Source organism: Ciona intestinalis, chromosome 7 (genome assembly GCF_000224145.3).
Source record: "Ciona intestinalis chromosome 7, KH, whole genome shotgun sequence".
NCBI lineage: Eukaryota > Metazoa > Chordata > Ascidiacea > Phlebobranchia > Cionidae > Ciona > Ciona intestinalis.
Genome location: NC_020172.2, coordinates 2,111,584 through 2,139,405, shown reverse-complemented (window position 1 = coordinate 2,139,405; position 27,822 = coordinate 2,111,584). Strand labels below are relative to the sequence as shown.

The 27,822-nt window shown below is 34.3% G+C and overlaps 4 protein-coding genes and 3 non-coding genes across 9 annotated transcripts in view; 4 read left to right on the top strand and 3 right to left on the bottom strand.

The window, feature by feature from the left end:
* The window catches only part of LOC100175461 (maltase-glucoamylase, intestinal), a 29,635-nt gene extending 23,565 nt beyond the window's left edge, over positions 1-6,070 (top strand). Inside the window, exons 46-58 of the mRNA XM_018812404.2 lie at positions 256-383; positions 770-876; positions 1,183-1,303; positions 1,543-1,662; positions 2,099-2,195; positions 2,397-2,530; positions 2,889-3,050; positions 3,357-3,473; positions 3,830-3,978; positions 4,262-4,406; positions 4,861-4,956; positions 5,289-5,447; positions 5,682-6,070. Coding sequence (XP_018667949.1) covers positions 256-383; positions 770-876; positions 1,183-1,303; positions 1,543-1,662; positions 2,099-2,195; positions 2,397-2,530; positions 2,889-3,050; positions 3,357-3,473; positions 3,830-3,978; positions 4,262-4,406; positions 4,861-4,956; positions 5,289-5,447; positions 5,682-5,912 — 1,766 coding nt within the window. The 3' untranslated portion in view covers positions 5,913-6,070. The remainder of the gene's footprint in view (positions 1-255; positions 384-769; positions 877-1,182; positions 1,304-1,542; positions 1,663-2,098; positions 2,196-2,396; positions 2,531-2,888; positions 3,051-3,356; positions 3,474-3,829; positions 3,979-4,261; positions 4,407-4,860; positions 4,957-5,288; positions 5,448-5,681) is intronic.
* The window catches only part of LOC100180131 (retinal dehydrogenase 2-like), a 21,824-nt gene extending 4,872 nt beyond the window's left edge, over positions 1-16,952 (top strand). Inside the window, exons 1-10 of one of the 3 annotated variants that reach the window (XM_026835236.1) lie at positions 10,234-10,351; positions 11,234-11,338; positions 11,814-11,954; positions 13,186-13,247; positions 13,630-13,795; positions 14,185-14,364; positions 14,670-14,854; positions 15,057-15,224; positions 15,493-15,650; positions 15,883-16,952. In XM_026835236.1, coding sequence (XP_026691037.1) covers positions 13,197-13,247; positions 13,630-13,795; positions 14,185-14,364; positions 14,670-14,854; positions 15,057-15,224; positions 15,493-15,650; positions 15,883-16,027 — 1,053 coding nt within the window. In that variant the 5' untranslated portion in view covers positions 10,234-10,351; positions 11,234-11,338; positions 11,814-11,954; positions 13,186-13,196 and the 3' untranslated portion in view covers positions 16,028-16,952. Of the gene's footprint in view, positions 1-7,739; positions 7,746-10,233; positions 10,352-11,233; positions 11,339-11,367; positions 11,955-13,185; positions 13,248-13,629; positions 13,796-14,184; positions 14,365-14,669; positions 14,855-15,056; positions 15,225-15,492; positions 15,651-15,882 lie in introns of those variants that run through there. The other 2 variants (XM_026835238.1, XM_026835237.1) reach the window with 2 other exon arrangements.
* Positions 6,238-6,351, bottom strand: LOC113474397. The gene has a single exon (XR_003396060.1). It is a non-coding gene; the product is annotated as a U5 spliceosomal RNA (small nuclear RNA).
* On the bottom strand, positions 16,112-22,402 carry LOC100187192 (aldehyde dehydrogenase, cytosolic 1-like). Its single transcript, XM_002127767.4, has 11 exons — positions 21,767-22,402; positions 21,324-21,428; positions 20,858-20,998; positions 20,421-20,550; positions 19,717-19,778; positions 19,318-19,483; positions 18,813-18,992; positions 18,343-18,527; positions 17,869-18,033; positions 17,511-17,668; positions 16,112-17,103 (listed from the first exon to the last, which is right to left on the bottom strand). Exons 1-11 carry the CDS (start codon positions 21,815-21,817, stop codon positions 16,959-16,961), a joined length of 1,488 nt encoding a protein of 495 aa, XP_002127803.1. The 5' UTR covers positions 21,818-22,402; the 3' UTR covers positions 16,112-16,958.
* LOC100176963 (retinal dehydrogenase 1-like) lies at positions 17,661-27,719 on the top strand. The gene is made up of 13 exons (XM_002127872.3): positions 17,661-17,725; positions 19,719-19,791; positions 23,160-23,248; positions 23,488-23,592; positions 23,994-24,134; positions 24,486-24,615; positions 24,880-24,941; positions 25,297-25,462; positions 25,789-25,968; positions 26,225-26,409; positions 26,640-26,804; positions 26,997-27,154; positions 27,274-27,719. Exons 3-13 carry the CDS (start codon positions 23,198-23,200, stop codon positions 27,419-27,421), a joined length of 1,491 nt encoding a protein of 496 aa, XP_002127908.1. The 5' UTR covers positions 17,661-17,725; positions 19,719-19,791; positions 23,160-23,197; the 3' UTR covers positions 27,422-27,719.
* LOC113474400 lies at positions 19,093-19,207 on the top strand. The gene has a single exon (XR_003396063.1). It is a non-coding gene; the product is annotated as a U5 spliceosomal RNA (small nuclear RNA).
* Positions 25,574-25,688, bottom strand: LOC113474399. Its single transcript, XR_003396062.1, has one exon. It is a non-coding gene; the product is annotated as a U5 spliceosomal RNA (small nuclear RNA).
* Positions 27,720-27,822: the final 103 nt, after the last annotated feature.

Here is a 27,822-nt window from a genome sequence, read left to right as displayed (position 1 = left end):
TTTTACTAATCTAATTTTTTTGCAAATTAAAGCTGGCATAAATAGTAGGAATGACCGTTTAGCCATGCATTAAAATTTTACCAAAAGTTTATCAGCTGCGAAGTTATATATGTAGTACCGCAGGCATGCAATGTGTGAAACAGAACACCCGTGTTCCGACAACTGTCAATGCCCCGAGATTAAATAAGTTATGTTCATGCTCTCACATATTTAAAACCACAGAACCTTTAAATAATTATATTTGTTACAACACAGGCTTTCCCATCTTACCCCCTTATTGGGGCCTTGGGTTCCAATTATCGCGATGGAATTACGGGAGTTTAGATCGGGTTAAAGAAGTTGTTCAAGAAATGAGAGACGCACGAATACCATTCGATATACAGGTGTGGTTGGAAATATTAGGGAGCATAAACATGTTTATATTTTACAACTAACCAATAAAGTGTAATTGAGTTTTTAATTGTACGAGTGTTTATGTTTTATCACTGTATCTTGTTTTTCGTTTCTCATTTCCTAATCCTGGGTACCATAATCAAAAAAAATAAAAGTTATCATTAGTGTAATAGCCCCTCGAACATTAAAACTTATATCTTGTAGTCAGTTACACACATTAAGCTGTTGAATGATTGTCTCATTTATTTGTACATGGTGGGCAATGATAGTCGTTATGTTGCCTAAATAAATCCTAGCTGTTTTATTCAAACACTATAAACATACTTGTTGTAAGTTGGTCATATTGGGTATATTGTAACTATGTTAACACTCATAGTATGGAGACATTGATTACATGGATGCGAAAAAAGATTTTACGTATGATCCAGTTAAATATGCTGGTCTACCTGCATATGTGGATCAACTGCATGATTGGGGCATGAGGTATGTACGTGTGGTTATATATACAACACATTTAAAGTTTAAGGTTTACTTCATATTTGGTCCACGACCCGAGGGTGGTACCAAACATTAGACACCACTGGGTTGGAGCAATGTCTGTTAAGTTTCTTGCCCAATGACACATACGCCTATCAGTATCATGCATCAAAACCTGTATTCATCAGTTATAATACAAACGTCTAACCACTGTGCTTTCTGGGCTATTAAAATTAATTAGTTTTTGGTACCTAGAAGGTTAAACATTATTTTTAAGGAAGACATAAAGTTAATATATTAATTCTTCCATAGATATGTCATAATATTGGACCCTGGGATTAAAATCGAGCCCGGATACAAAGCTTATGATGAAGGAATGCAGCAAGATATCTTCATGAAAAATCCTGATGGCACATCACCTGTGTTAACAGAGGTTAGAATATATTGTTTAATATTTGGAATGGGAAAACTTTATTACCAAGCCGAGTGTCAATTCGGGCATTTTTTTTTCTAGTAACATCTTAATTTTTTTTTGGTAAATATACCTCAATGTGAATTTACTTTTTTGTTTTTTTTATTTAAAACCTTCCATATTATTACCCTGAGGTAGTTTTATGTGTAGTTTTTTTTTTTCAAAAGTTACTTTGATGCTAATTCTCTTTGGTCCTCCAGGTTTGGCCAGGCGATACTTATCACCCTGACTTCACCCACTCTGCTGCCTCCCAGTGGTGGACGGATCAGTGTCGGGATTTCCATGACAACCAAGGAGTTCATTTTGATGCATTGTGGATTGTGAGTAAAATGGCAGAATAACTAGGGTGATTTGTGTGCTACACTATACATCATACATATGTATATATTGATCATCAGCAAAAAGTCTAATCCATAGAATACTTGTTTTTGCAGTATCTGTATAGTATAGCTTAATGGTTAAGGTAAATAACAGGCTCTTAAGTGCCTGTTAACTAAAAGACACTGGCCACCAGGTTTAAAGCTTGATGCTGCAACCATTGTGGGGGTATGTATGATTGGGCACTACTCATTTCTCCAACCGAATGGCCACTAACAGGTTGTCCAAATTGACGGTGGAAAACAAATACAAAATGTTGTATATTTCTCTATATTGGTAATACAGTACTCAGGCATGAGTTTAAGGCTGTAGGTCAGAATTACTCCATCCTCCCAACCAACAGTAACACATACATACCTAACACCATATATATTCCAGGATATGAATGAACCTGCCAACTTTCAAACTGATGATCCAACCAAGCGAGAACTTATGAACTGCACAGGAATATATAACTTTCCACCTTATCTACCACGTATGTTTGCTTTTATCGAAACTCTAGCAATTGTAGCCAGAAAATAAAAGTCAGCATTGGGTTACAATTAATAATTGTTGCCTATGCTATTTTGACGATAAAGTTAAACTAGAATATGTGTTATAGAATGCTTGTACAAATACCAACTACAAATGGCTGCATTTAACATTCAATTGTAATTAACATAGGTTAATGTTGCAGGTATCCTTGGTTATTGGGTTGGTATGTATGATAAGACGTTCTGTATGGATAATATACAGGAGTGGGGACTTCATTATAATGTACATAGTTTATATGGGCACACCATGTCACAAGCTACATATAGGACATTGGAGGTTAGTGGTGTTATATTAACTTAAACACTTAAGATAGCTGGTTCAAGACTTACTACAGTAACTTGGTCTTTAATGAAGAGTTAAGATTGTAGAAGTGAGCATGAGTGTGGATACATCTTGTGTGTCTGGTGTATAGGAAGACACTAATGTTTTAACTTGACATATAATAAAATAGGCAGGTGGTAGCAACAAACACAAGATATATGTGTTAATGCACAATGTTATTGATAATACAAAGAGATAATATTGCAAAAGTGATATTAAAGTTTAGGAAAACACTGTATATGTTTGGTGTGTATATAGAGCGCTTACAATATGTAACTATCTACACAATCTGCAACACTAACTTTTCCCACAGGATTTATTTCCTGACAAACGCAGCTTCACTTTCTCACGTTCAACATTCGCCGGCTCGGGTAAATACAGTGGTCACTGGCTTGGTGACAACCAGAGTTTGTGGCCACAGATGGCTTGGCCGATACCTGGAATGTTTGAGTTCAATTTGTTTGGATTCCCATATGTAAGTATGCACAATAAGTTTAATATTTTAAGATGTAAATGTAATTTTACATAGTTCAATGTAACTACTTATTATAATAGAGTGTTTACTAATAGTATATTAGGCTATGAAAGAGATTTTATTATGAAGTGTTTAAGCATTAAAAAGTTAATACCTATTTTGTGTGTAGCAGTTTGGTACTTAAATTCAGTGCCACATTTTGATCGGAATTCACCATATAAGTCGTTACAAACAACAAGCATTAAGATTAAATGATTTCCAAGTTAAGGATTAAATTTTCAATACACCCACCCACCCCCCTCACAGATAGGTGCCGATATTTGTGGCTTCTGGTTCAACACAACCACTGAGATGTGCACAAGATGGACGCAAGTTGGTGCGTTCTACCCCTTCAGTAGAAACCATAACGGGGCAGGAATGAACGTAAGTTTGAGGTTTATATTCTTGTACAAAAATGTCAGTTTTGTTTTAGAGTTTTGCCTGAAAAATTTTCCGAAATATAAGTCTTGAAATATATATCCTTTAATATAGAAATGTTTTTTTAATTTGTCTGTTGTGATTTCGTAGGACCAGAGCCAATATCTCATATGCATATCAACTTTTTGAGATTGTAAAAATCTGAAATACCTAATTATAGGAAAGTACTATGTAACACCAATATGAATAATGCTATACTTTATTTTGCTTTTTCTCTTAAGACCTCTAATTGGCAACTTAAGCTTAAATGACTGTATCAAATAAAGAAGAACAAAAATTTTTTTAAAACAATTTAATTTTAGCCACAACACCCAACAGCGTTTGGCACCGATTTCAGCGACATGGCTCGAGATGTATTACAAACAAGATATCAGATACTACCATATATGTATACATTGTTTAGTAATGTACATGCTAATGGAGGAACTGTGGTTAGAGCTTTATTACATGAGTAAGTTTAATAAGTTTAGTAAAAAAGCTACATTGATACAAAATGTGTCCAAAATACTACATAATTTCTTTATTTATTTTCCTGTGCACGATAATGAACATCAAATGTAATAAAACAGTAACGAGAAAGAAATACAAAATGACGGACAGGTAAAAAAATGGGAATATATAAATTATGATGTGCATGACCGATAACACAAGTTGTGTAAAATATATTGGTTTAAATTTTTTATAAGTAACCTGAAAAATAATCTTAATTACTACTTTCATTTATTCCTTCCAAGATTCCCATCCAACCCACAAACATGGAACTTGGATCGAATGTTTTTACTCGGACCTGCCTTCCTCGTTACACCAGTGTTAGATGAAGGTGAAGTTGAAGTAACTGGGTATTTCCCACAACAATCAAGATGGTTTGATTTTAGAACGGTACGTTTACTTACAATAATCTTTTTTCCTAATTTGTAGCTATTGAGCAAAAGTTTTGAATAATATTACATATGTGATGAAACAGTTTAGACATTTAACTATAATGGCAAAGTTAATTCAAAGTTTATGTAATTAGTTTCTAAAGCTAATCTTCTGGCATTTATTTGTGTATCCACATTTCAGCGTCCTAAACAGGCTGTGGTCTGTTGAGGTTCATTTATGTATATGAGGTTCAGTTTTTAATCAGTGTCAGTACTTATTAATAATACTTTCGTTAAAAATTAAAAGTACTAACAAACTTATTGGTTTAAGTGGAACCAAAGTAGATGGTAAGGTTAAGATGAAATCACAGTATGAATTATAAAATATAAATATGGGGAAGTTCTCCACTCTACAGTGAAGTCATTATATGTGGTTACTTTATGTTAAACTTATTATTATCCTTCACTTTCAGGGAATGGAGCAAGTAACTGGGAAGTTCCTTACCTTGGATGCTCCCATGGATTATATCAACCTCCATGTAAGAGGGGGGTACATACTTCCTATGCAGGTAAACTACAACATAGAAGTAGACTGTCAATGTATAATTATGTCTGCTATAAAACAAAGGGAATCATATGGTTAAATTCTGCCATTATTATGATGCCCCAAATATTTTTTGTTGTTGCTGCCATTGAAAAGTTTTTTAAACGAATGTAACATATTTATTTGTGTGTGTAGGGTAAATAAGGTCGTTTTTAAGACACCTCGTGACCGCTAGCTTATCAGTTACCACATATGCAACTTTATGTGTGATTAATTTTATATCGTATTTTTTAGTAGAAAAGCGCAAAAAATAAAGTAAGCAGTGATTTTAAACACCAACTTTTTCCCACAATATAGGGACCTGATGTCACCACCACATTAAGTCGTAAGAAGCCAATGGAAATCCTTGTTGCCCTTGACGACAGCCAATCAGCAGCTGGGGAATTATACTGGGATGATGGGGAGGCAAGAAATGTCGGGGAGAATTTTACGAGAATTGAATTTAAATTTGGATTGGTAAGTGTTGTATGGAAGTAATGATATATTCGCTGCATTTACCTGAAGGGTATCATGTTAGATGCCTGTTACTAATAGCTATGTGTGTCCCTGGTGGCCATTTCTCCAACCCAGTGGCTACTAATGGGTTATAGCAATCTGGGTATCAAGTACATAGCATGTTGGTGTGTATAATTAATTGTATACAGCTTACACAGTGCAAAGTGCTTCCATTGAAACGATGTTTGTTTCCAGAATGTACTGAATTTTACTGTGGTTCACCAAGCTGAATATCTACCAGAGTTGGACTATTTATACATTGATAAACTAACCGTGTATGGATTACTTAGTGAACCTTCAACGATAACATGCGATGGCAACGATGAAGCTTCATTTTCTTGGGAAAGTGTTAGAAATAAGCTTTTTTTGAACCTGTTTTCCACTCTTAATTTAACAGATGATCATCAGTGTGTTTTTACTTTTTAAAATCAACAATAAACTACATATTAAGCTTTTTTTATAAAAATATTAAACTAAAAATGATAATAATTTATGGTAACTCATTTTGTTATGCACTGACATTTTTTTAAACTGCTTTTTTAATTCTTTCATTCCATTTGTTAAATTAAATCAGTGTTTAATTTTACTATATTCCAACTTTAACTGCAATTCACCATTGTTATTAGAATGAACGTCACTTATTCCCTATCCGTTGCGGTGTCGCCACAGTCTTAGTAACAGTGGAGTTATTTTCAATGCCAGATAACCTATGAACAGAATTTCACTTTCTGGCTTGATTATTAATTAGAGATCCCGACCTAAGTCGGGTGTAGAAAAATAGTTAAAGACTCATTGAAATGCTCCCCTCCACGGAATTCTTTAGTAAAAGGCGAAAGAATCATGCGCTGAAGAGAAGCCAGAGTAAATTTGTAAACGCATGATCGCTTTGTATATAAAGAGAAATATCTAGTGTTTGTGGGTAAGCGGCGCCTCACAAACATTACGTACGAAAATCGTCTGGGTGTCTTCCGCATAAAACATCGCGTATGTAGACTTGAAACGGCGTAAGTAGCATTGTAAATTAGTTTCATGAATGGTATATAATATAAACTGTTTGCGATGAATTAAATTGCTCAATGATAAGACTATCTTATAACGTTATAGTAGTGTGGAGAAAGACGGGACACCTTTAGCACATATTATCCCAATATCCTGATCGAATTTTAAACAATTAACAACAGTGTATAGGAGTCGTGAGAATACGGTTTTATATTTATTTTTTGAATGATCTTTGTTTACTACCAAATGTGACAATGAATAGGTGTCCCATCTTCCCCCACCCTACTATATATATAAATATATAAAATATATGAGCATTGTGTTTTAAAACTTACTAATTTTATAATGACTGTTGTGGCTTGTCATCAGAGAACTGTTTTATAATGACTGTTGTGGCTCGTAATTAGAGGGTAAATAGTCTCAGAATTATTCATTTAATTTTTATTTCCTGTAGTATGGTATAACTAGATCGTGCTAGCGGAAATCTGTCTAACATTTAATGATAAATTGGTGTTTTGGTACTAAGTTTCCCAGTAAGCTACACCGACTTAGTTTTACATAGTTTTACTTGCTATAATGGTTACTACATATTGTATTACAGCACGCGGCAGGTTTAATGGTAATCAACGTGTAAAGCGCTGCTACGACTCCCGGCTGTATTGCAGCTAGGTAAACATGTACGTTCAGTTGGTGTATAGCAGTTAATTGTAAGCATTGTGTATATAAGTGGTAATACCCGACAGTTATTGTTGTATGCAGCATACGTGTGTTAGTTTATTAAAGCCAGCAGCATTATGTTGCACGTCAGAAAAGCGTTTCTTATATTTAGAATGTAAAGATAGGACACCTTTTCATTTTAATTTTTCGCCCTATTTGCTAGCAAACAAAGAACATTGAAGGAATTATAAAACCGTATCCTAACAACTCGCATAGACCCTTGTTGATGGCCAAGATATTTAAACGTCGCTTTTGCAAGACGTTTAAATAAATCTAGCCTAGCCTACTGGAGAAAGCAGCATCGTTGTTAAAATAGCATACACCATAGACACTTTAATTCAATTGCTGTAGTCTAAGTTTTCCTGAAGTTGGAAGTAGAACAATAGACCTCAGCAGTTCCTTGTTTCGATACTAAACAGCTGACGTAACTGAATAGCGTAAAAGTTTATTGTCACCGTTTAGCAGCGTTTGTCACGCCTAAGCTTTTTTTTCAATGCACCCCTGATGTATGGAACTTCCCGCTTCCGTGTTATAGAGCGATTGGTTATGACAAGCAAGGTGTCAGTGTGTAGCTTTTAAAAGGTTATGGAAAAAAAGATAATTTTGTTAAAGGCTTTTCTGTTATTTTTGTTTAAGTGATTTTTAAAAAGAATGAGCTAGGCCTCCATATCAAGTTAAGTTTTACGTTTCCTATGTGGTATAAAGTGGGGTAAGATGGGACACATTTTATTTGTTTTTTTATCGTCCTATTTTAAGAATAATCACAAGAATATACTTATGGCATCCCATCTTGCCCCACAGTGCTAGACTTGAAGGCTATATACCTAAAATGATTTGCTTATTAGTTTTAGAAATGCTGAAATCCTTTCAAAGCCGAAAGCCGTAGCATTGACATTTCAGTCACAGCTTGCCAGCCCTGGTTTAAGTAAACAATCCTTCGTCACTAGCAAAATTCGAAGAATCTTGTTGTCATACATATACGTGTATTTTAGGAGCCAGGCGAGTAAAGCTCACAAAACAATTGGCGCCTTTTTAAAATGCGAACTTGTTGCAGATCCAATGCCAGAGAAATGACTTCCGTTTGCTTAACTTTCTCAGTTGTTTAACGTTGTTCTGCTTCGTTGCAATGTGATTGACAGACAGGCAAACAGGTTTTAAAACAGAAAAAAAAACACGTTTAAGAGTGCCGCCATAAGAAAGTAACGTTTTTGTTAAATAATTTCTAAGACTTACAGTCTAAGCCTAATGCAGCTTGGTATAAGTCTAGCGGTGTTATTGAAGCATCGGTTGACTAATTTAACGCTAGTCAGTCAGGATTAGAAACATCTTCGCTTTTTATTTGAGTGTTTTATTGAAAAGTAGTCCAGAAAATGATCATAAACACATTTGCTTTCGTCGGCAATCGAACTCGGAGAAAGGTTGACTTTGTTGTTTAAAAGCCACATTGGGAACTACTGTATGTTGAGTTAGAAGGCCATGCGCGTTTACAGTGATATAGTAGGGTGGGAAAAGATGAGACACCTTTTGACTGTTTTGAGTTTCGTGTAAGCTATGTTGTTATTCGTCGTAGTGTAGTTAATAATCCGTTTTTAACCTGGGTGAGTCATGCAGCCTGACATAGGCCATAGAGGCTGAAGTTTAGGGCAGTGTCAGCCGTTTACCCCAGTTATGCTCTGTATTGCAATTCTCCTTGTTGTCAAAAAGCGAAGAGTGCGTCAGAGTTTGTATGCTGACTACTATATACAAGTATTATCTAATTCACTTTGAAACTGCTTCTATACATCGCGTTTGATTTATAAAAGCAGCTCCGTAATATTTCTGGAATTAGTAGTAGAATACAATACATCACGTTGAGACAGCTCACTATATATACAAGACAATGTTTTTTAGCTTATGTTATACATTTAACTTTGCATTTAAAATGTCATAGACTAAACATACGCTGTAATCTAACTCGGACTGTTGTGTCTTGATGGGAACCCAGTTATGAGAAATGACTTTTCGTGACGCGGATCACGTCTACCACTGCAGCGTATAATAGCACGTTTCAAGTTTTATTTTGCACTTGACTAGATTGTGGAACTAATTAGTTGGCATATAAAGTGAAACCACAGGCGTGCACACTTCTGCGAATGTAGAAGAGCAAGGGTTGTAAGGTTAAACGGATAGTTTGACTGACTAAATGCTAAGGGTGACATACTACACGTTTTACCTGCTGTGTACTTGCGTTGTGCATTCATAAACCCACGGTTTTTGTTGTCAAGTCATTACTATGGTTTGAACGACGCGTTTACATGAGAGCTTATTTTTGTGTTTAGATATGGTCGCCTGTCTGTCTTAGACTTACTCTATATTAAAATGAACCAGTTTCGCCACTTATGTTTAAAATAGTCTGTTTACATCAGGTGATATATCATACTAAAGTTGATCTGTAAATCGGGAGACTATAAATACAGTATAGGTGGGGTCTTGCGGCATGAACGATTCTTTAAACTGTCCGGTGTATACGCATCGATGTATGCCTTTATGTTCACTCGCGATGACAGAGATAAAAAGGAATTCCATTATTTGCTGAAAAAGTTAAGTCCCACGATATATATATAACCGGAGGTCTGAATATACAGAATTAGTGTATTAAGTAAGTCGGTAGAAATATAATCGTATTATTGACTGCTGTTGGCCAAATGCGTGGTGATGCTTTTGTTTATAGCGTATACAATACTGCGGCCGTTTCAGTCGTTCCTAAACCCTATAATAAACAAGTTATGAAGCGTAGCTGTTATAGAAAATTAAAACTGTATAAATTAAATAAAGGCCTAAATGCTATTTTCCCGGAAAATATGGTTTGCGTGTGTGTGTAGACAGGTATTTTTATACTTTGTTATACGTGTAATTGTCCAGTGAGGCTAGGAAACTCAACAGTGCTATTGCTTTAACCCAGAATCCCTTGTGGGTTGTCTGGATTGTCAGCCAAATACATATATATATACGCTGTAGACAACTATAACATTTAAATCACTCTTACAGTTGATGGAAATAGGTTTATTAGGCTGTTAATCGTAAAGGAAAGATTCATCAAGAACGAGCAACGATCTATGATGGCAACTGTACCATGCGCCATACGAAGCCCGGAAATTAAGTTTACCAAGGTATAAGTATAATGCTAGGATACATTCCGGTAACCTGGCAAACTTACTTATATGCCCTGTGTCATGCGGGTCAACGAAGGTTGCGTTTATAGTTGTCAATTTGTAGTACAGTTGGATGGGGGAAGATGGGACACTTCAAGCATATAATATCCAAATATCCTGGTCGTATTTTAAACAATAAACAACGGTCTATAAGAGTTACGAGGGTACTGTTTTATAATGCTTTGGATGTTCTTTGTTTACTATCAAACAAAAAAGTGTTCCATCTTTCCCCACCCTACTATATATGCGAAAAGGTGGTGAACTGAAACATGGCGCGTATTTTGATTTGCATTTGCATATATTAACGGTTATTGACGCTCAAGTCGTGTTATTATAATCAACGTCATTTGTTTATCTTAACTTGAGTTAACCACAAACCGAGTATGAAACAGCCATGGTGTATTGCTATTCACTATACAGTAGGGTAGGGGAAGATGGGACACATTTTCTTTCAATTTTTCTGTCACATTTGGTAGTAAACAAAAAAATCAAATAATTATAAAACTGAATCCTCACGAGTCCCATAGACCGTTGTTACTTGTCAAAAACACGATCAGGATATTTGGATATTATGTACTAAAGGTGTCCCGTTTCCCCCCCCCCCCCCCTACTACACATACGTACTTGCTTCCCTTCGTGCTTACTCTTACAAATTTACAATCATGTTAATTAACGCTTTTAGACGTTTACATATAGGCTTTGTTTGCTAAATTAGATGCAAAACAACCTAATTTATTTCAGCATCCAACTATATTTGTTCATACAAGAAAAAACCTGTCGTAGGTGATTTGTATGAAATTCAAGTTTAAACTTTGTATGAAATACAAGTTTTTATTACAGTTGTTTATTAACAACGAGTGGACTACTTCTTTGGATGGCTCAATCTTTACTGTGGCGAACCCTGCTACATCTGACGTCATCTGTCAAGTTTCTGAAGCAAAACAGGTCTAACATCTTTTTATCGACAGATTACTGCTTTGAAGCAACGTTGTTGTTTAATTTAATCCATATGGACGAGGTCCCACGGTTTGGCACGTGAGGTTACTTGGGATACAGCCTGAGTTGGTTTCTTACTTTGTCTATAAATTCGATATTCAAGATCCTGTCGGTAGTTAAGTAAAGAAGCGATGTAAAGCGAACGATGGTCAATAATGCACACAAACAAACGATTTTTGTTTAAATTGACAATAGAATCACATTAATAATCTTTTTAATTATTCCTCATATTAGCATTACTTACTCCCAAAAAGTTTCAGGATTTTTTTGTCTCATTTTGGTAGCAGTATAGGGGAAATCCCTAGTTCACAAGTTTCTTCTAAAACTCCGTTTGCTTAAAATTTTGTAAACCAAACAACAAGTTTAATCTGATTTAATCAAAAAAATTGGAAACCCCTCAGTCGAGTTTTTGCACAAATTACAGGCCGATGTCGACAAAGCAGTATTTGCAGCTAAAGAAGCGTTTAAAGTTGGTTCGAAATGGCGGCAAATGGCACCATCGATCAGATCAAAGTTATTAAATAATTTGGCGGATCTAATTGAACGGGATCGACTGTATATTGCTGTAAGTGTGTTTTTCATTGGGTACTTCACATCAAACATAATCCTTTTTTAAATAATATAGTATATGTGCCATGGTATAACCTTTTGGCTTCTGTGGTGTCTGTGGTTGTCTGCCATTTATCCGCCACAGACTTTTCAGAACTGAGAGTCTTTCTGTGACTTTAAAAGAAAAAAACAAGGGAACAAAACATAGTGCTATTCAAGAATCCCATACCCTAAACATAAAATGCCATGCCCCAATTCCACATGGGAAAGAATGGTCTAAGAGGACTTAACACAAAAAATATTTTAAAAATATCCTCTCGCAAAAAGTAAACTTTTTAATCTGGCCCCTATTACCCAATATATACTGCAAAAATGTGTACATAAACACCTACACGCCATAAGTCAAGTTCAAATTTTAAGATGTATAACGTATAGGGATGTGCCGAGCCGAGCCCGAACTCAAAAGCTCGTGCCCGAGCGTCTCCTTTTTTGACGCTCGGCGCCCGGCTGAAAACTGGGCCGAGCGCCGAGCCTTATGCTATAATGTTGCACGCGAGAGCGAAAAATATTAAAAATGTTAAAAAATGGATTCCTAATGTAAGTCACCCCAGGGAAACTGTGATTCACGCTAGAGTTGCCCGATGCATATAAGATTTATACATATATGTGACTTGTAAATGGAAAAATCTTAACTTTGTTCCATATTTTGTAATAAAATGTCATTGTATTTATTTAATAATTCTGTGCATGTGAGCACACAGAACACATAGAAATACCTGTATATGTGTAATATAATATTCAGTTCTAAAGTGAAAATTGGGTGTTTTAATTTTGCGTTTTAATTTATAATTGAAATATACTTATTATATGGAACCACTAATGTTAAAATCAATATTTGACTTCACCCTTTCTTTAACATACGTTGGCTGAAGTTCAACCACATGGAACCACTTATGGTTGTTTCTGGTTCATTAAGCTTCACACTTGGTTAAATTAAACCAGCATTTTTTGTATTATATTCTGTTTATCTCAAATGGGGCGTAAAGCCTTGCAAATGAAGCATAAATAATTGGTAAATTGTTTAGTGGATAATGGGTATTCCCTTTTTCAAATGCAATTTAAGTATTGCTAATTTAAAATCAGATAGTATGTAGGCTTTGTTTTTAAGTGCAAAGTTTATATATGTGAGGCTTTTTTTTAATGTCCTTTTAATTAACAAAGTTGTATGATAAGCATTCTTGATGCAGATGGTGATTACATGGTTTATACGACAAGGGAACCTGTTGGTGTATGTGGTGCAATTATTCCTGTAAGTAACCTGTTGTGCAGTAATAAACAGGTGTTTGAGTTAGTCTGGTAAATCTATTCATGTGCTTGCCATCATGGCACACCCGGATCATACTTTCACATATATATATATTACTGTTAATACTCATAAATAACAAATATTAAAACACAAAGCATTTTTTTATAAACGAACTTATTAATACAGTTCACTTACATTTAAAACAGTTTATAGTTATGACAAAACCTGTCGATGTATTTCTATTCACAATTTTTACCTTTGTCTTCTTGAAAAATATAAATACAAGACGTTTAAAACTACTTTTGTAATAAAACTATGATATTGATATATTATATATAATTGATTTATTATGTTTTTTTTAAATTAAACCATCTTTATCTTTCAGTGGAACGTCCCCCTTATAATGTTGGCTTGGAAAGTAGCACCATGCCTAGCTATGGGGAATACACTTGTATTGAAACCTTCAGAAGTTACACCATTAACTGCATTGTATGTAGCGTCTCTCGTGGTAGAAGCTGGTTTCCCACCTGGGGTGCTTAATGTTGTGCCAGGTAAGATGGACTGTGTGTATATATTTATGACAATAAGACTTTAACAATAAGGGGGCTATTGATGCTGGTAGTCATATGCAATTTTTGGCAAGATACTTAGCAGACATTATCTTCACAAATGTGTCATTCCTGGTTGTTGGCATGATGAACTTACTCCCACCTGAATCTTAGGTTTGCTGCTGCCCTCGTTGTATGACCTCCCAACAATAATACAATAAAAAAGGGTCAAAAATAATGGTCATATCGAATGGCAAAGAAAACATTGGAATTAACATTATATATATAAACATTTATATATAGTGTATATATACACCAAAGGAGCTACTAATACTATATTATGTTTTACATGGTAGTAGACATAACCTAATTAATATTCTTATTTGAACCAGGGTTTGGTGCAGAAGCTGGTTCAGCCTTGTCGCACCACATGGATATCATGAAGTTATCTTTTACTGGATCCGTTAACACAGGAAGACTCATTCAAAAAGCATCAGCTGATTCCAACTTTAAGAACCTCACTCTTGAACTTGGAGGGAAGAGTCCTCTTATTATATTTCCTGATGTTGATTGTGAGGATTAAATTAGTATTTTTACAAAAATTGTGGTTTAGCCCTTTGATATAAGTGCTAGGAATGAAATGGCTTGGGACCTGAGATTTAGGCTGGAGTCACTCCAACGTTTAGGGTGCTAAAACTCATTAGTTACACTGGGTTGGAACAATGTTTGTTAGGTGTCTGGCCGAGGGATACTAACGCCTGTCAGTATTAAGAATTAAACCCTGTATCCTCTGCTTACGATACAATTACCTAACCGCTGATCCACAGCACTGTACAATTATATTTCACATATTTAATGATGTTCCTCCTTTTCTTAGTGGATGTAGCTGTAGGAGCTGCTGGAGTCGCCATTTTCACCCAAGGTGGACAAATTTGCTGCGCTGGGTCTCGGACTTTTGTTCATGAAGATATTTTCGATGAGTTTGTGAGGAAGAGCGTGGAAAAAGCAAAAATGAAGAAGATTGGGGATCCAATGGATGTTGATACAGATCATGGGCCACAGGTAAGGGATGCTGGTGTTTGGAAGTTGTTTCAAGTTTCCGGACAATACATTATGCATGGCAGTTAGGCGTAATGTATTTTTAATATTTAACAAAATTTAGCGTGACATTGCTAAAATATGTTAACATTCACAGTTGTAAAATTTCATTGAATTTTATTTTTTGAATACATAGTTTATCTCTTACATATATAATTTTTTGTAGATAAATAAATACCAGCAAGACCGTATCCTTGCAATGATAGATCAAGGAGTGAAAGATGGTTGTACTTTACTATGTGGGGGGAAAAAAGTGGAAGGGTTAAAGGGACACTATGTGCAACCAACCGTGATGGTGGGCATGAGTGACCACATGGAAATAGCAAAGGAAGAGGTAATGTGTGTGTTTAATTTTTAATTTTTAATTTTTTGAGAGAATAAATTAGAACCTTAAAATTCACTGTTTGTCAAGCCCAAGGTATACAAATTTAACGCTCATCGCTGCTACCATTTTGCATGTGTGTTCTGGGGCAAGATACTTATGATTTGGTCCCAACCCAGTGGTCCCCTTATGGTTGCCCAATTTATCTCTTTTTTTACGTTAAGAATATTTATTAAGTTTATTCAATTTCAAATCATTGTTGATTTAACAATTCTTTTAGATTTTTGGTCCTGTGCAACTCATTTTCAAATTCAAAACCATTGCTGAGGTCATAGAAAGATCTAACGCATCACAATATGGATTAGTAGCTGGTGTGTTTACTAACAATATCAATAATGCCATGACAGTGGCAAGATGTGCCAGAGTTGGAACTGTGTGGTGAGTTAGGCTTGGGTTTTGTTTAACAAACTTAGAATGTGTATTCTCTATTTAGGGCATAAAAACAGAATTTGAAACTATTTTTTTTCAAATTTTACCAAGGTTAACAGTTCCACATAGTTGTAAACATTTTAAATTTAATTATGACTTAAGTAACATGAACTTCAGTATTCAGAAATTTTAAAATCAAAATTATTTCCGAAATAAATTTTCAAATTCTGTTTTTGTGCAGGGTAAATTGCTTTTTTGCGTTGAATGCAAATGCTCCATTTGGTGGGTGTAAGCAATCAGGTTCCGGAAGAGATTTAGGGGAAGAGGCTTTGGATGCATATACTGAAGTTAAAACAGTTTACATTAAAACTCCTCCACTTGTGTGAGAAGTACAAAGGGTTTTATGACATTATAATCAACAAATCGTGTTTTTTTATGTTCCTTTTAATTTTGCAGTTTTGTATGTTTAGGCCATTTTAAAGTTTACATAGTTTTTTTTTCTACATATTATTTACTTTATATGAGCAGTAGAATCTACTGTTGCTGCTTTAACATCAGTTTTAGGGCAGTTCTTTGTTCTGTAACCGAAAAACAAGGTTACTCATACATACTCACAAAGCTATGTGTAAACTGCCCACAAAGTAACATTAGATAAAACAAAAGGGTAATAGCCTAACTTTGGTCTAAATCTTGGGTTCCATAGTGTGTCATGCTAAAGGACCTCATCGTGTAGAATAGAATTTTATGTAAAAACATTAGTTACACTTTTAAACATTATAGCTGATCAATAATACTTAGTTATTTGTCATAAATTACAACACCCAATAGTTATTCATTAAAAAAATCTTGCTGCAATGACTAAAGGAGGGGCCCGAGGGGGCATGCTTTAGAAATGAAGTGCCACTGTATACAATGCCCAGTAGAGCACCTGTGTTAAAACTCTAGTTGTCCTGCCACATGAGGACAAATAAGTGATCATCATTTAATTAACTACATATCTAAAAGTATAACACAACTTTTGGTATAACACACAAATTTTATTATTTTGTCCACGGATTAATATACACAGAATAGTAATTACTTGTAAGATTACTTAATTAAAGCTATGTGTAATATGAGGTAAATTATGTTATGTGAGAATAGATTGCAGTTTTATATTTGAATAATTAATTAACAACACCTTTGTAATGCTTTATTTAAAAAAGTAGATATTCTGTAATATGTTATTAGACAGTGCAAGTTATGATTAATTTCAGCATGTTTGTGTTCTAATATTCGCCATTTGTTCTTGAATATAATGAAATGAATGAAGAGTCATTATTTAGTTGGATCTATTTTCATGACGACAGTTTTGACTTCCGTGTATTCATGCAATACATATTCCCCCTGTTCACGCCCAATACCTGACTCTTTATATCCACCAAATGGATAAGAAGGCTCCATTTTGAAGTAACAGTTTACCCTGTTAATTACAAAGTAGAAAGTGGTTAAGGTTATGTTTTCTATTTAAATGAACATCTAATAGGTATGTTGTAATTTCAAGCGCGGTATTAATATGTGTGCTTGGTGTATAAGAAGACATCCATGTTATAACTTGACAGTGAGCATAAAGTATATGAATACACCTTGGAGGGTCTGGTTTATAAGAAGACACATGTTATAACTTGACACTGGGCATGAGGTGTATAGTATGATTACAACATATGTGCTTGCTTGGTGTATTAGAATACATGTTATAGCTCGACACACATGAACGACACGGTCTATCCATGCACCTCATGCTCACTGTCAAGTTATAATACAGAGTTAGCATGAGTGTCTTTTGCATTACATTTTAACAATCAAACCCAACATAACACTCCATCTTACCAAACTGTTCCAGCTTCAACCCCATTTGAAATTGCCATAGCTTTATTAATATCATTGGTGAATACGGCAGCTGCCAATCCATATTTTGTATTGTTGGCTCGCTTTAATACTTCAGATACATCTTTGAATTTGTAGATCTGTTGAACTGGACCAAATATCTGGAAGTGGTAATTGTACAAAGCTAGTCATAAATGGATACCATTGAAAATGATATGGTGAGTAGCGGATATAGATTTCTTTAACTGTTAAGTTAAAACAACCGTGTCTTATACACCAGACACGCATGGTGTATTCATGCAGACTGTCGAGTTTTAGCTCACAAACTAGTGACAGACTGAAAAACATGACATAACAATACCTCTTCTTTTGAAACAGTCATATCATCAGTAAGGTTAGTTAGGACAGTAGGTTGAACAAAATGTCCTTTTCCTTTAACTTCCCCTCCACCACATTCTATCTTACATCCTTGTTTTACTCCACCTTCTAAATATTTCAAGATCTTATCTTTCTGCAGTTTGGTGATCTGTAGATAATATTACACATGAATGCATGAATATAACATACTTTAACCTCGCGTGGCCGGGCTATTCACACATAATGTTATGCAATAATATTACCATTCCTCATTTCCAAATTGTTTCATAAACACTCTTTTGGTTAATGCCTTCCTACTCTCAACTATATTAGTTATTATGTTGATAGCGAGTAACTTTATTTAGATAATAAAAGTAAAGGGTGAGCTATAATATTTTAGGTATCACTGGTTTGGGATATAAAATGAAAAAAAGTACAAGACTATGTAAAGAATCACCTTTATATTTGTTCACTTCACCTGTGGTCCATGCTCTACTTCCAAATCACTTGGTTCTCCAATCCTTCCCTGCTTTGCTCTTTCAACACTTCTCTTCACAAACTCATCATATATGTCTTCATGTACAAAAGTACGTGTACCGGCGCAACATATCTGCCCAGCATTCATAAACACTGAATCATGGGCCATCTTCACAGCATAGTCCACTGTATAGAGGGTGTTTGAACATTGTTTAGGTGCTGTTGTTTTTGTCTTTTAATAAAAAGCATGCTTTAACACAGAGATGATAGACTACAACTGTTGTAATTACAAGGTAATTCAGATAAAACTTCTTTATATTCTGGGTTTAAAATATTTTACAACTCTTGATATACTTCTTACACATATCTACTGTACGAAAATTATTGTCTCATTATACTTGTTAACATGGACAGTGAACATAAGAGCATATTTAAAATTGGCTACAAAAGGCCTCAAACACCAGCACTTACTGTCAGCATCGGCAAATACAATGTTTGGACTTTTGCCTCCCAGTTCAAGGGTGACACGTTTAAGATTTGTTTCGGCCGAATCTTTCTGTATTTGTCGACCAACCAATGTTGAACCAGTGAAGGCAATTTTATCTACATCCATGTGCCGAGATAAAGGAGATCCTGCTGTTTTACCAAAACCTAGAAATATAATACATGGTCACATATTATGCACTAACGAAGTCCCCACAAACATGAGGTAGTTTTTGTTTAACTGGTCAAATCGATTTTTTTCTATAAGCTACTCTGGCTTCTCTTCAGCGCATGATTCTTTCGCCTTTTACTAAAGAATTCCGTGGAGGGGAGCATTTCAATGAGTCTTTAACTATTTTTCTACACCTGACTNTGGTCAGGATTCCTAAATATTTGTAACTTCGCCTCAATGTAAGTTTTATCAGCAGTCAACCTCAAACATTTTGCAAAATATCCTGTGGTGCCATAACTTCTGAGATATATATGAATTTACCTGGTATAACATTGACCACTCCTGGTGGAAATCCTGCTTCTTTGATAAGTGAAGCCATATAAAGCGCAGTTAAGGGTGTTAGTTCTGCTGGTTTCAACACAAGAACATTACCCATAGAAACACATGGCCCAAGTTTCCAACAAAACATAACTAATGGTACATTCCACTGAATAAAATAGTTTATTGGAATGTAAGTGCTATTTTGTGCATTACATAAATTAAAATAACTTTGGCTTTTAAGTCCCTGGTGCAGACCCACCTTTTAATTTATTCCAGGTCAACATATTTGTATAATACATTAGGGACTACTGGGTTGATGCAATGATTTGAAATTTTGCTGTTATTTTTATTTGATGTTGTTTGAATAAAACAAATTTTCATTAAATATAATATACTTACAGGAATAATTGCACCACAAACACCTATTGGTTCATGTCTGGTGTATGCAAAATAACCATTCTCTGCAAAAGTATGGTGAGTTAAGAATTAAATAATATGCTACATTATACTGTCCGCATGTACAATGTATATGTAGTTTTACTTTATTATACAATACACATGCAAGTTATGTATTCCAAAAATATATTCTAAAGTTTGCTGTAGAATTGTAGATGAATGTAAAACATATCATAGAAATGTGAATGCTGCAGACAGCTAAGCACACAGGTTAAAGTTATACTGTTCATTAAATAAAATGGATGAAACAGGCAGGTACATTGTAAAGTCGTTTTTGTTTGCCTTCAGACAACACAATATTTGCCAAAGATAGCTGAAGTAGGCAAATATACTAGGCTATTACCAAAAGCAGGATATAACACATTCCAAATGACTAAACTATTTTAGCAACAAAGTTAAAACTAAATGGAGCAATTGATACCACTGCAAAACCAACCAAATAAAACTTACATATCTTCATTCACTGATTTATATTCGTTTTGTTCATTAAAATATAGTCATTTATTAATTAATATACATTAACATATAGTCTACTGATTCATTTATATTACATTCATATTCTTTTCACTCATATGTTTATAAACATTCAATCTTTTATTCGTTTATAACTTATCTCTTAAACCAAAGTTAATTTGTGTTTTTTTCACCCATTGGCATAGTCTTTCCATGGTCCTTATCCGCCCAGCCAGCAAAGTATCTCAACCCATCAATACTTATCCTGATATCCAACCCACATGTTTGGGTGTAAACTTTTCCACCATCCAAACTTTCCAGGGACTGAAATTGTTGTAATTGTAAACTAATAAATTGATTAAGGTGCCACAAATTTCAAAATATAAAAATTACCCAAACTTAAGAAACAAGCATATGTTCACACAAGGTGTCACGAAACCTGTTAAGTATGCAGTCGCTAAGTAACCATTCAAGTTGGCAGTAACTAAGTATGTATAAGATGCAAGAACTCTTAGCGTGGTGGAACATTATTCAGTAATCTGTTTGATCTACTCTATATGGGTGAGGTCCTATGGTCAGGCATGGCAAGAGCCCTGTGTTTGTCATAGTTTACCCACCGCCACAGACTTACTGCCAAATATTGGTAGTCCCGTTCCATTAAATCAGCCAATTTATTAAGTAGAACTCCTCTTTTCTTTGGTTCCATTTTCCTCCACTCTGATCCAGGTTGAAAAGCTTTACGTGCGGCTGCTACTGCCGCATCTACATCAGCCTGGTATATGTGTACTGGTGTTAAGATAACTTGTTGTTATGTATGGCTGATAATTTGGACAACCTATTAGTTACCACTTGGGTTAAAGCAATTGTCGTTAAGTGTTTTGCCCAAGGACACATACGCCTACAATAGTAGCAGCATTGAGCCTTGAATCCATTACCTCTGGGTTACAGGCAGGCACGGTAATCACTGTGCCACAGGGCCGGACCGGATTGACATTCTTTAAGTATTAAGACATAAATCATAATTTATTTTACCTTCATATAAACATATACACAAGAACACAACACACATAAATATAACTTTATGACGTTAAAATTACAGCTTTTGCTTCTGAAACTTGACAAATCTCCTCCCCAGTTGCTGGGTTCTCTGTTGGAAAAGTTGATCCATCTTTTGCATCAACAAACTCATTGTTGATGAACAACTGTAATCACATAACATTAACATAGTTTTTACAAAAGAAAACATCGTAGAGATAGTAACATTTATGTTTTTTGAAATTGGAAAATTGGACAATATGAGAGATATAGTATAGTTCATGACTAATGTTAAGACTTAATTGCAGTCAAAGAGTTGTGATACATGTGATTGGTATCAAATTTAACCACCAGTGGCAAAAAGACAACTCTTCATTAAAAAGATTAATATTTTCAAATAATTACTGAATTATACAGAACGTTTAATGTTTGAGTTGGAAAACTAATATCATTGCTCTTCGATTAAAACTAGACGGAGAACTGTAACTAGGCTGCTAAAACTTACTTTTGTATATTTAATCTCAGGGTTTTTAATTGGAGGTGGAAAGGCAGCCATTGTTATTTTTTGTTAAAATAATATCTAAATAGAAATTATGAGTTTATGATAAGACTTTTATGAGTTTATAATAAGGTGTTATATAAACTCAATTACATGAACTCAATTCTATAACTACTCCATTCTTCCAACTAAAAAATACCAACAAAACCTTGGTCAGTAATGTTTCCCTTTTCATATTCATTCATATCTATACTACCAACTCAAAGAATAAATAATTTTGCAATGGTTTAGTCTGTGTATAATAAGTTTTAAATTCTAGTATCCTATGCTTTTCATACATATTTTTATGTTTGTAGCAGTTTTCAAAACACACCTTATGTCTTCAATAGTTTTTTTCTTATTGTATTTTTTATTGCTAGGCAATTTTCAAAATATTTTGTCCCCAATTCCCAAAAAAAACCAAAATGCATGATAGGCAACACAATATCCCATAAAAACAGTTCACAGTTAAGCTATCTTGTAATTATATACCCTTAAGCAAAGTTAAATATGTTCAGATTTACATAGATGAACATCCCATTAAAAAAAAACAAAAACAGATTGGTTTATTTACATCAGTATAATGATGCAAAAATCATGCAAAACTAGAAATAAGCTACATACGTTTGAATTGTTTTATTTTTTACATTTCCTGTTTGTAACTATTACTCTATAGGTGTTTGTTTTTGTTTTTAATGACTTATAGTTTTTCAACATGGTAATTCCGCAGCAGTAATCTTAAAGTAGTTTATGGATATGTTTTAAGTAACAAATCATTTTCTATCATATTATGATTTCATTTCACATTATACAAATAATATACTTTTTGCCGAGTCATAGGTTCAAATGGTATTAGTCATTCAAGATACTCTATTCACCAAAGCATATCTTTTCTACTTTTGTTGACTTAAACCAAATATAGATTGACTTTTAACAAAAGCTTTTATAGCAATGAGTAATTTATTTTCCAACCTGACTTTTAGCCAAGTCATGCTGAATTGCAGATATTTTGACTAACTAAAATACAAATTCAACTGTCTGTGACCAGTGGACTTTCATCCTGAGTTTGGTCTGCAGACTGTCGCTTACTAAGTTAATAAATAATCTTTTAAGTTCTAGGTTTTTTTGTTTGCATAGGAGCCCTTATATAGGTACCAAGCTCTACATTCCAACAGAAGGATTTTGAGTGTACATATGTGTAGTTTCTGTTAGGTTACATACAATACGGTGTTAATATAATTTGTTTGTAATGTGCAAACTTGCATTTTGCATCTTAGCATTTCAATGTTTTATGTAATATTGTGAAACTTGGTATTATACAAAGTAATGCTTAAAAAAACTTTTTGCATCCTATTATCAGATCATTTATACCACTCTTGTTGACCAGTAAAGTAAGACATGGACAAAATTCCTCCAGCAGTTTCAAACTTGGAAGTGAAATACACAAAGGTTAGTTCGGTGCTGTTCAAATACATAAATCATAAATAAATGAGTATTACTTGTTTGTTCTCTTGTGGCAAACAGCTTTAGTTGTAACATCAGTGTCCTATTTCATTTTTTTTCTTAAACTATTTTTTTCCATGCTCCACTTTATGTTAATAGTATTTTTATTGATCTCAACAATAAATTTGTATTTGTTATTTCCATTGTAACAAATAGAGTAATGTTATTTCCATGTGTGATTACAGTTGTTCATCAACAATGAGTTTGTTGATGCAAAAGATGGATCAACTTTTCCAACGGAGGACCCAGCAACTGGGGAAAATATTTGTCAAGTTTCAGAAGCAAAAGCTGTAAGTTTAACTTTATAATGTTATATTTATGTGTGTTGTGTAGGTGTAGGTATATGTTTACATCTATGTCCAACAGAATTATGTGTTCTTTTAAGATCTCTCCCTCATTACTAAAAACTTCTGCTCGATTGCCACATAAGAAAGTGACAAGCTAATATAGTTGGTTGGGTGGAAATGGTACCATTTTGCATAATATCGATTAAGACAATTTGTGTAATGTTATGTTCTTTGGTGCATGGAACATCCTGTGGCTATGAGTTTGGGTTAAGGAATCAATCTATCTGTATAAAGTGCTTTCTTATCAACCTACCCTTATGGAATAGATTTGGTCATATTTTCACCAGAGTATTGTTTAAATATCCTAACAATAAGTTACTTTAACATTGGTACAAATATACCAGGCTGATGTTGATGCTGCAGTAGCAGCCGCACGTAAAGCTTTTCAACCTGGATCTGAGTGGAGGAAAATGGCACCAAAGAAAAGAGGAGTTCTACTCAATAAATTGGCTGATTTATTGCTAAGAGATCAACACTATCTAGCTGTAAGTCTGATAAATATAAACTATATATACTGAATTTAGAAATATTTAGTAAAAACCGTCACATTTACTTTAAAATGTTAAATTACCATATGAATACTAATATTCAATTATTTTAGTATAAGACTGCTTTACTATATCTTGATAAAGTGGCAAAAATACTGGTAATGGAAAATGATAATTATACACTGCTTTGAAACACAAACATGGCCAAACCATTGCAGTTAAGTGTCTGCCCAAGAACACATTCACACACGATGGTAGAAGCATTAAGTCTTGATTTATACCCTCTACGCTAGAGAAAGACCAATGTTCTAAATTCAAAACTTTAAAACCTAATGTATTTTTCTGTAGTCCTTAGAAAGTCTTGATGGTGGGAGACTTTATTCAGCTTGCTTTGCAGTTGACATACCTTCCTGTGCTGATGTGTTGAGGTATTTTGCTGGTTGGGCAGATAAAGACCATGGCAGTACAATGCCTATGGGTAAGGATATCTTTTTAACCTGTGTAAAAGTATACATAAATATATGTTGGTAATGTAATAAATGTAAAATTGCTCTTCTTGTAAAAATATAACTTTGTGTCACCGATGTTTTGCCTGCCATTCTGCAAAACATTTTCATTTAAATAGTCTGTAAATACTACTTTCAAACTTTTCCAGACTATGGTACTTAAATATACCAAATTTCGTTGTAATATAAATACCTATGACATGACATCATAACCAACTCATTATTATGTTATTTAGAGGACGGATATTTTGCTTACACAAGACATGAACCAATTGGGGTATGCGCTGGAATTATACCGGTATGTTGTAACAATGTTGATTGTTTGCTTTTTATTTAAACAGTTTTAACACTACCTACAAATTAATCCCTCTACAAGTGATTGTAGTGTTTTGGTTTGATGCTAACACCATCAGGTGATTGTAAATTATTTATGTGCAACACTAATTGCCTCTTGTATGGAGTTCTGACAGTAGTTTAGGATTCTAAAAATACTGTTCCTAAATAGGTGTGTTAAATTATAATAAACTATCTGAATCTGTATTCATCGGCTGTGATCAATACTAAGCATATTAGAATACTACAGTGACTTCTGCACCAGAGACTTATTTATTTTTGTGCTGGGAACAAAATAGCACTAATAACATTGTTTTCAGTGGAATGTGCCATTAGCTATGTTTTGTTGGAAGCTTGGGCCATGTGTTTCTATGGGTAATGTTCTTGTGTTGAAACCAGCAGAACTAACACCCCTAACTGCGCTTTATATGGCTTCACTTATCAAAGAAGCAGGATTTCCACCAGGAGTGGTCAATGTTATACCAGGTAAATTCATATATATCTCTCAGAAGTTATGGCACCACAGGATATTTTGCAAAATGTTTGAGGTTGACTGCTGATAAACTTACATTGAGGCGAAGTTACAAATATTTAGGAATCCTGACCAAAGTCAGGTGTAGAAAAATAGTTAAAGACTCATTGAAATGCTCCCCTCCACGGAATTCTTTAGTAAAAGGCGAAAGAATCATGCGCTGAAGAGAAGCCAGAGTAGCTTATAGAACAAAATCGATTTGACCAGTTAAACAAAAACTACCTCATGTTTGTGGGGACTTCGTTAGTGCATAACATGTGACCATGTATTATATTTCCAGGTTTTGGTAAAACAGCAGGATCTCCTTTATCTCGGCACATGGATGTAGATAAAATTGCCTTCACTGGTTCAACATTGGTTGGTCGACAAATACAGAAAGATTCGGCCGAAACAAATCTTAAACGTGTCACCCTTGAACTGGGAGGCAAAAGTCCAAACATTGTATTTGCTGATGCTAATAGTAAGATTTAACATTTTTTTACCCGATGCTAATGAGTCTTTGTTGTCCACTGCCAAGTTGATAAATGTATGAAGGAAAAATAGTAAACTTTTTAAATATAAAAGATAGACAATTTTTCTGATTTAACTAGAAATTCAGTTTTATTTGTAGCTAGTTGGCACATCATAATACAAACTGTCTTGTCACACTTAAACTTATAATCATATAATGTTTTGTAAAGTTACATTTCCAGTCAACAAGTCCTTTTTTATTTCAGTTGACTTTGCTGTCGAGATGGCCCATGTTGCTGTATTTTTCAACAATGGACAAATATGTTGCGCTGGTACACGTACGTATGTTCATGAAGATATTTATGATGAGTTTGTTAAGCGAAGTGTAGTAAGAGCAAAGAAAGGCATTGTTGGAAGCCCTACATCTTTAACCACTGAACATGGACCTCAGGTGTGTATGAATGAGCTTTGGGGGGTTTTAATGTTTTTTTCTGTATGAGTACATTTTTTCTTTTCTACCGAAATCTAATAATGCAGGTTTTACTGCATACATAATAGCATTAGTATATACCTAATGCTTGTAAAGTAGTTGCAATATAGATACCGTATTTGGTTATAAACTGTACTTAAAAACACTTTGTACTATCTTATGTGTTAAAGCATGTGTAATATTATCTACAGATTAACAAACTGCAGAAAGACAAGATCTTAAAATATTTAGAAGGTGGAGTAAAACAAGGATGTAAGATAGAATGTGGTGGAGGGGAAATTAAAGGGAAAGGACATTTTGTTCAACCTACTGTCCTAACTAACCTTACTGATGATATGACTGTTTCAAAAGAAGAGGTATTGTTATGTCATGTTTTTCAGTCTGTCACTAGTTTGTGAGCTTAAACTCGACAGTCCGCATGAGGTGTATGAATACACCATACGTGTCTGGTGTATAAAAAGACACCAATGTTGTAATTACCCACTGAACATAAGGCAACTGGTATGTCCTTAACGTTTATTTACACCAAGTACAATTTCCACTTCCAGATTTTTGGTCCAGTTCAACAGATCTACAAATTCAAAGATGTATCTGAAGTATTAAAGCGAGCCAACAATACAAAATATGGATTGGCAGCTGCCGTATTCACCAATGATATTAATAAAGCTATGGCAATTTCAAATGGGATTGAAGCTGGAACAGTTTGGTAAGAGACTTCACAATGAGCATGGAGTGTTAAAAGAAGAGAAACCATATGTGACTGGAGAATAAAACACACTTGTATTACTTGTGTAGACACTTATAACATTTTTTTTACTTTTTCAGGGTGAATTGCTACTATAAATTTGATCCATGTCTTCCCTTTGGTGGGTACAAGCAGTCGGGTACTGGCCGTGAACTTGGTCAGTATGCTTTACATGAGTACACTCAAGTTAAGACTGTTGCAATAAAGCTTAATGCACCAGCTCTATAAGCAAAGATAATTTCATACCATTACTAATTGCGTCACAAGTTGTCATTACCTTACCGATACTTATACCAGCATTAAATGTACTTGTACATGTGTATTAACCCCAAATATTATCCACTATTTTTGTTCATGATGAAGAGATATGACAAGACTTTGCATTTTTGTACATATTTTTAACTATATTTCTTCAAACCGAATAAAGAGGTTGATAGCAGCAAGTAGATTTAATCACTTCTAATTCTAACAAACCAATTAATTTGCACTTGATCAAACAGCTTGCTAATAAATACAGTTTCAAAAACCGTTGGTATTCTTTTATCTTTAATATAAAAGTTTAGGAGTTGGTATAGTGTATGTTGTGGGCAGTCAGGTAGGTTCATAGCTTTCTCATCGACACAATTGTA

What these genes read in the sequence shown, in the direction of transcription:
- LOC100187192 (XM_002127767.4), bottom strand. Translation starts at nt 21,817, where the DNA reads ATGGCTGCCTTTCCACCTCCAATTAAAAACCCTGAGATTAAATATACA. An exon ending in GGGACTACCAATATTTGGCA is followed by an intron (nt 20,551 to 20,857) that starts GTAAGTCTGTGG and finishes CAACAATTTCAG; the next exon opens with TCCCTGGAAAGTTTGGATGG. An exon ending in TGACTGTTTCAAAAGAAGAG is followed by an intron (nt 17,669 to 17,868) that starts GTATTGTTATGT and finishes TACCACTTCCAG; the next exon opens with ATATTTGGTCCAGTTCAACA.
- LOC100176963 (XM_002127872.3), top strand. Translation starts at nt 23,198, where the DNA reads ATGGACAAAATTCCTCCAGCAGTTTCAAACTTGGAAGTGAAATACACA. An exon ending in GAGATCAACACTATCTAGCT is followed by an intron (nt 24,135 to 24,485) that starts GTAAGTCTGATA and finishes ATTTTTCTGTAG; the next exon opens with TCCTTAGAAAGTCTTGATGG. An exon ending in CCACTGAACATGGACCTCAG is followed by an intron (nt 26,410 to 26,639) that starts GTGTGTATGAAT and finishes TATTATCTACAG; the next exon opens with ATTAACAAACTGCAGAAAGA.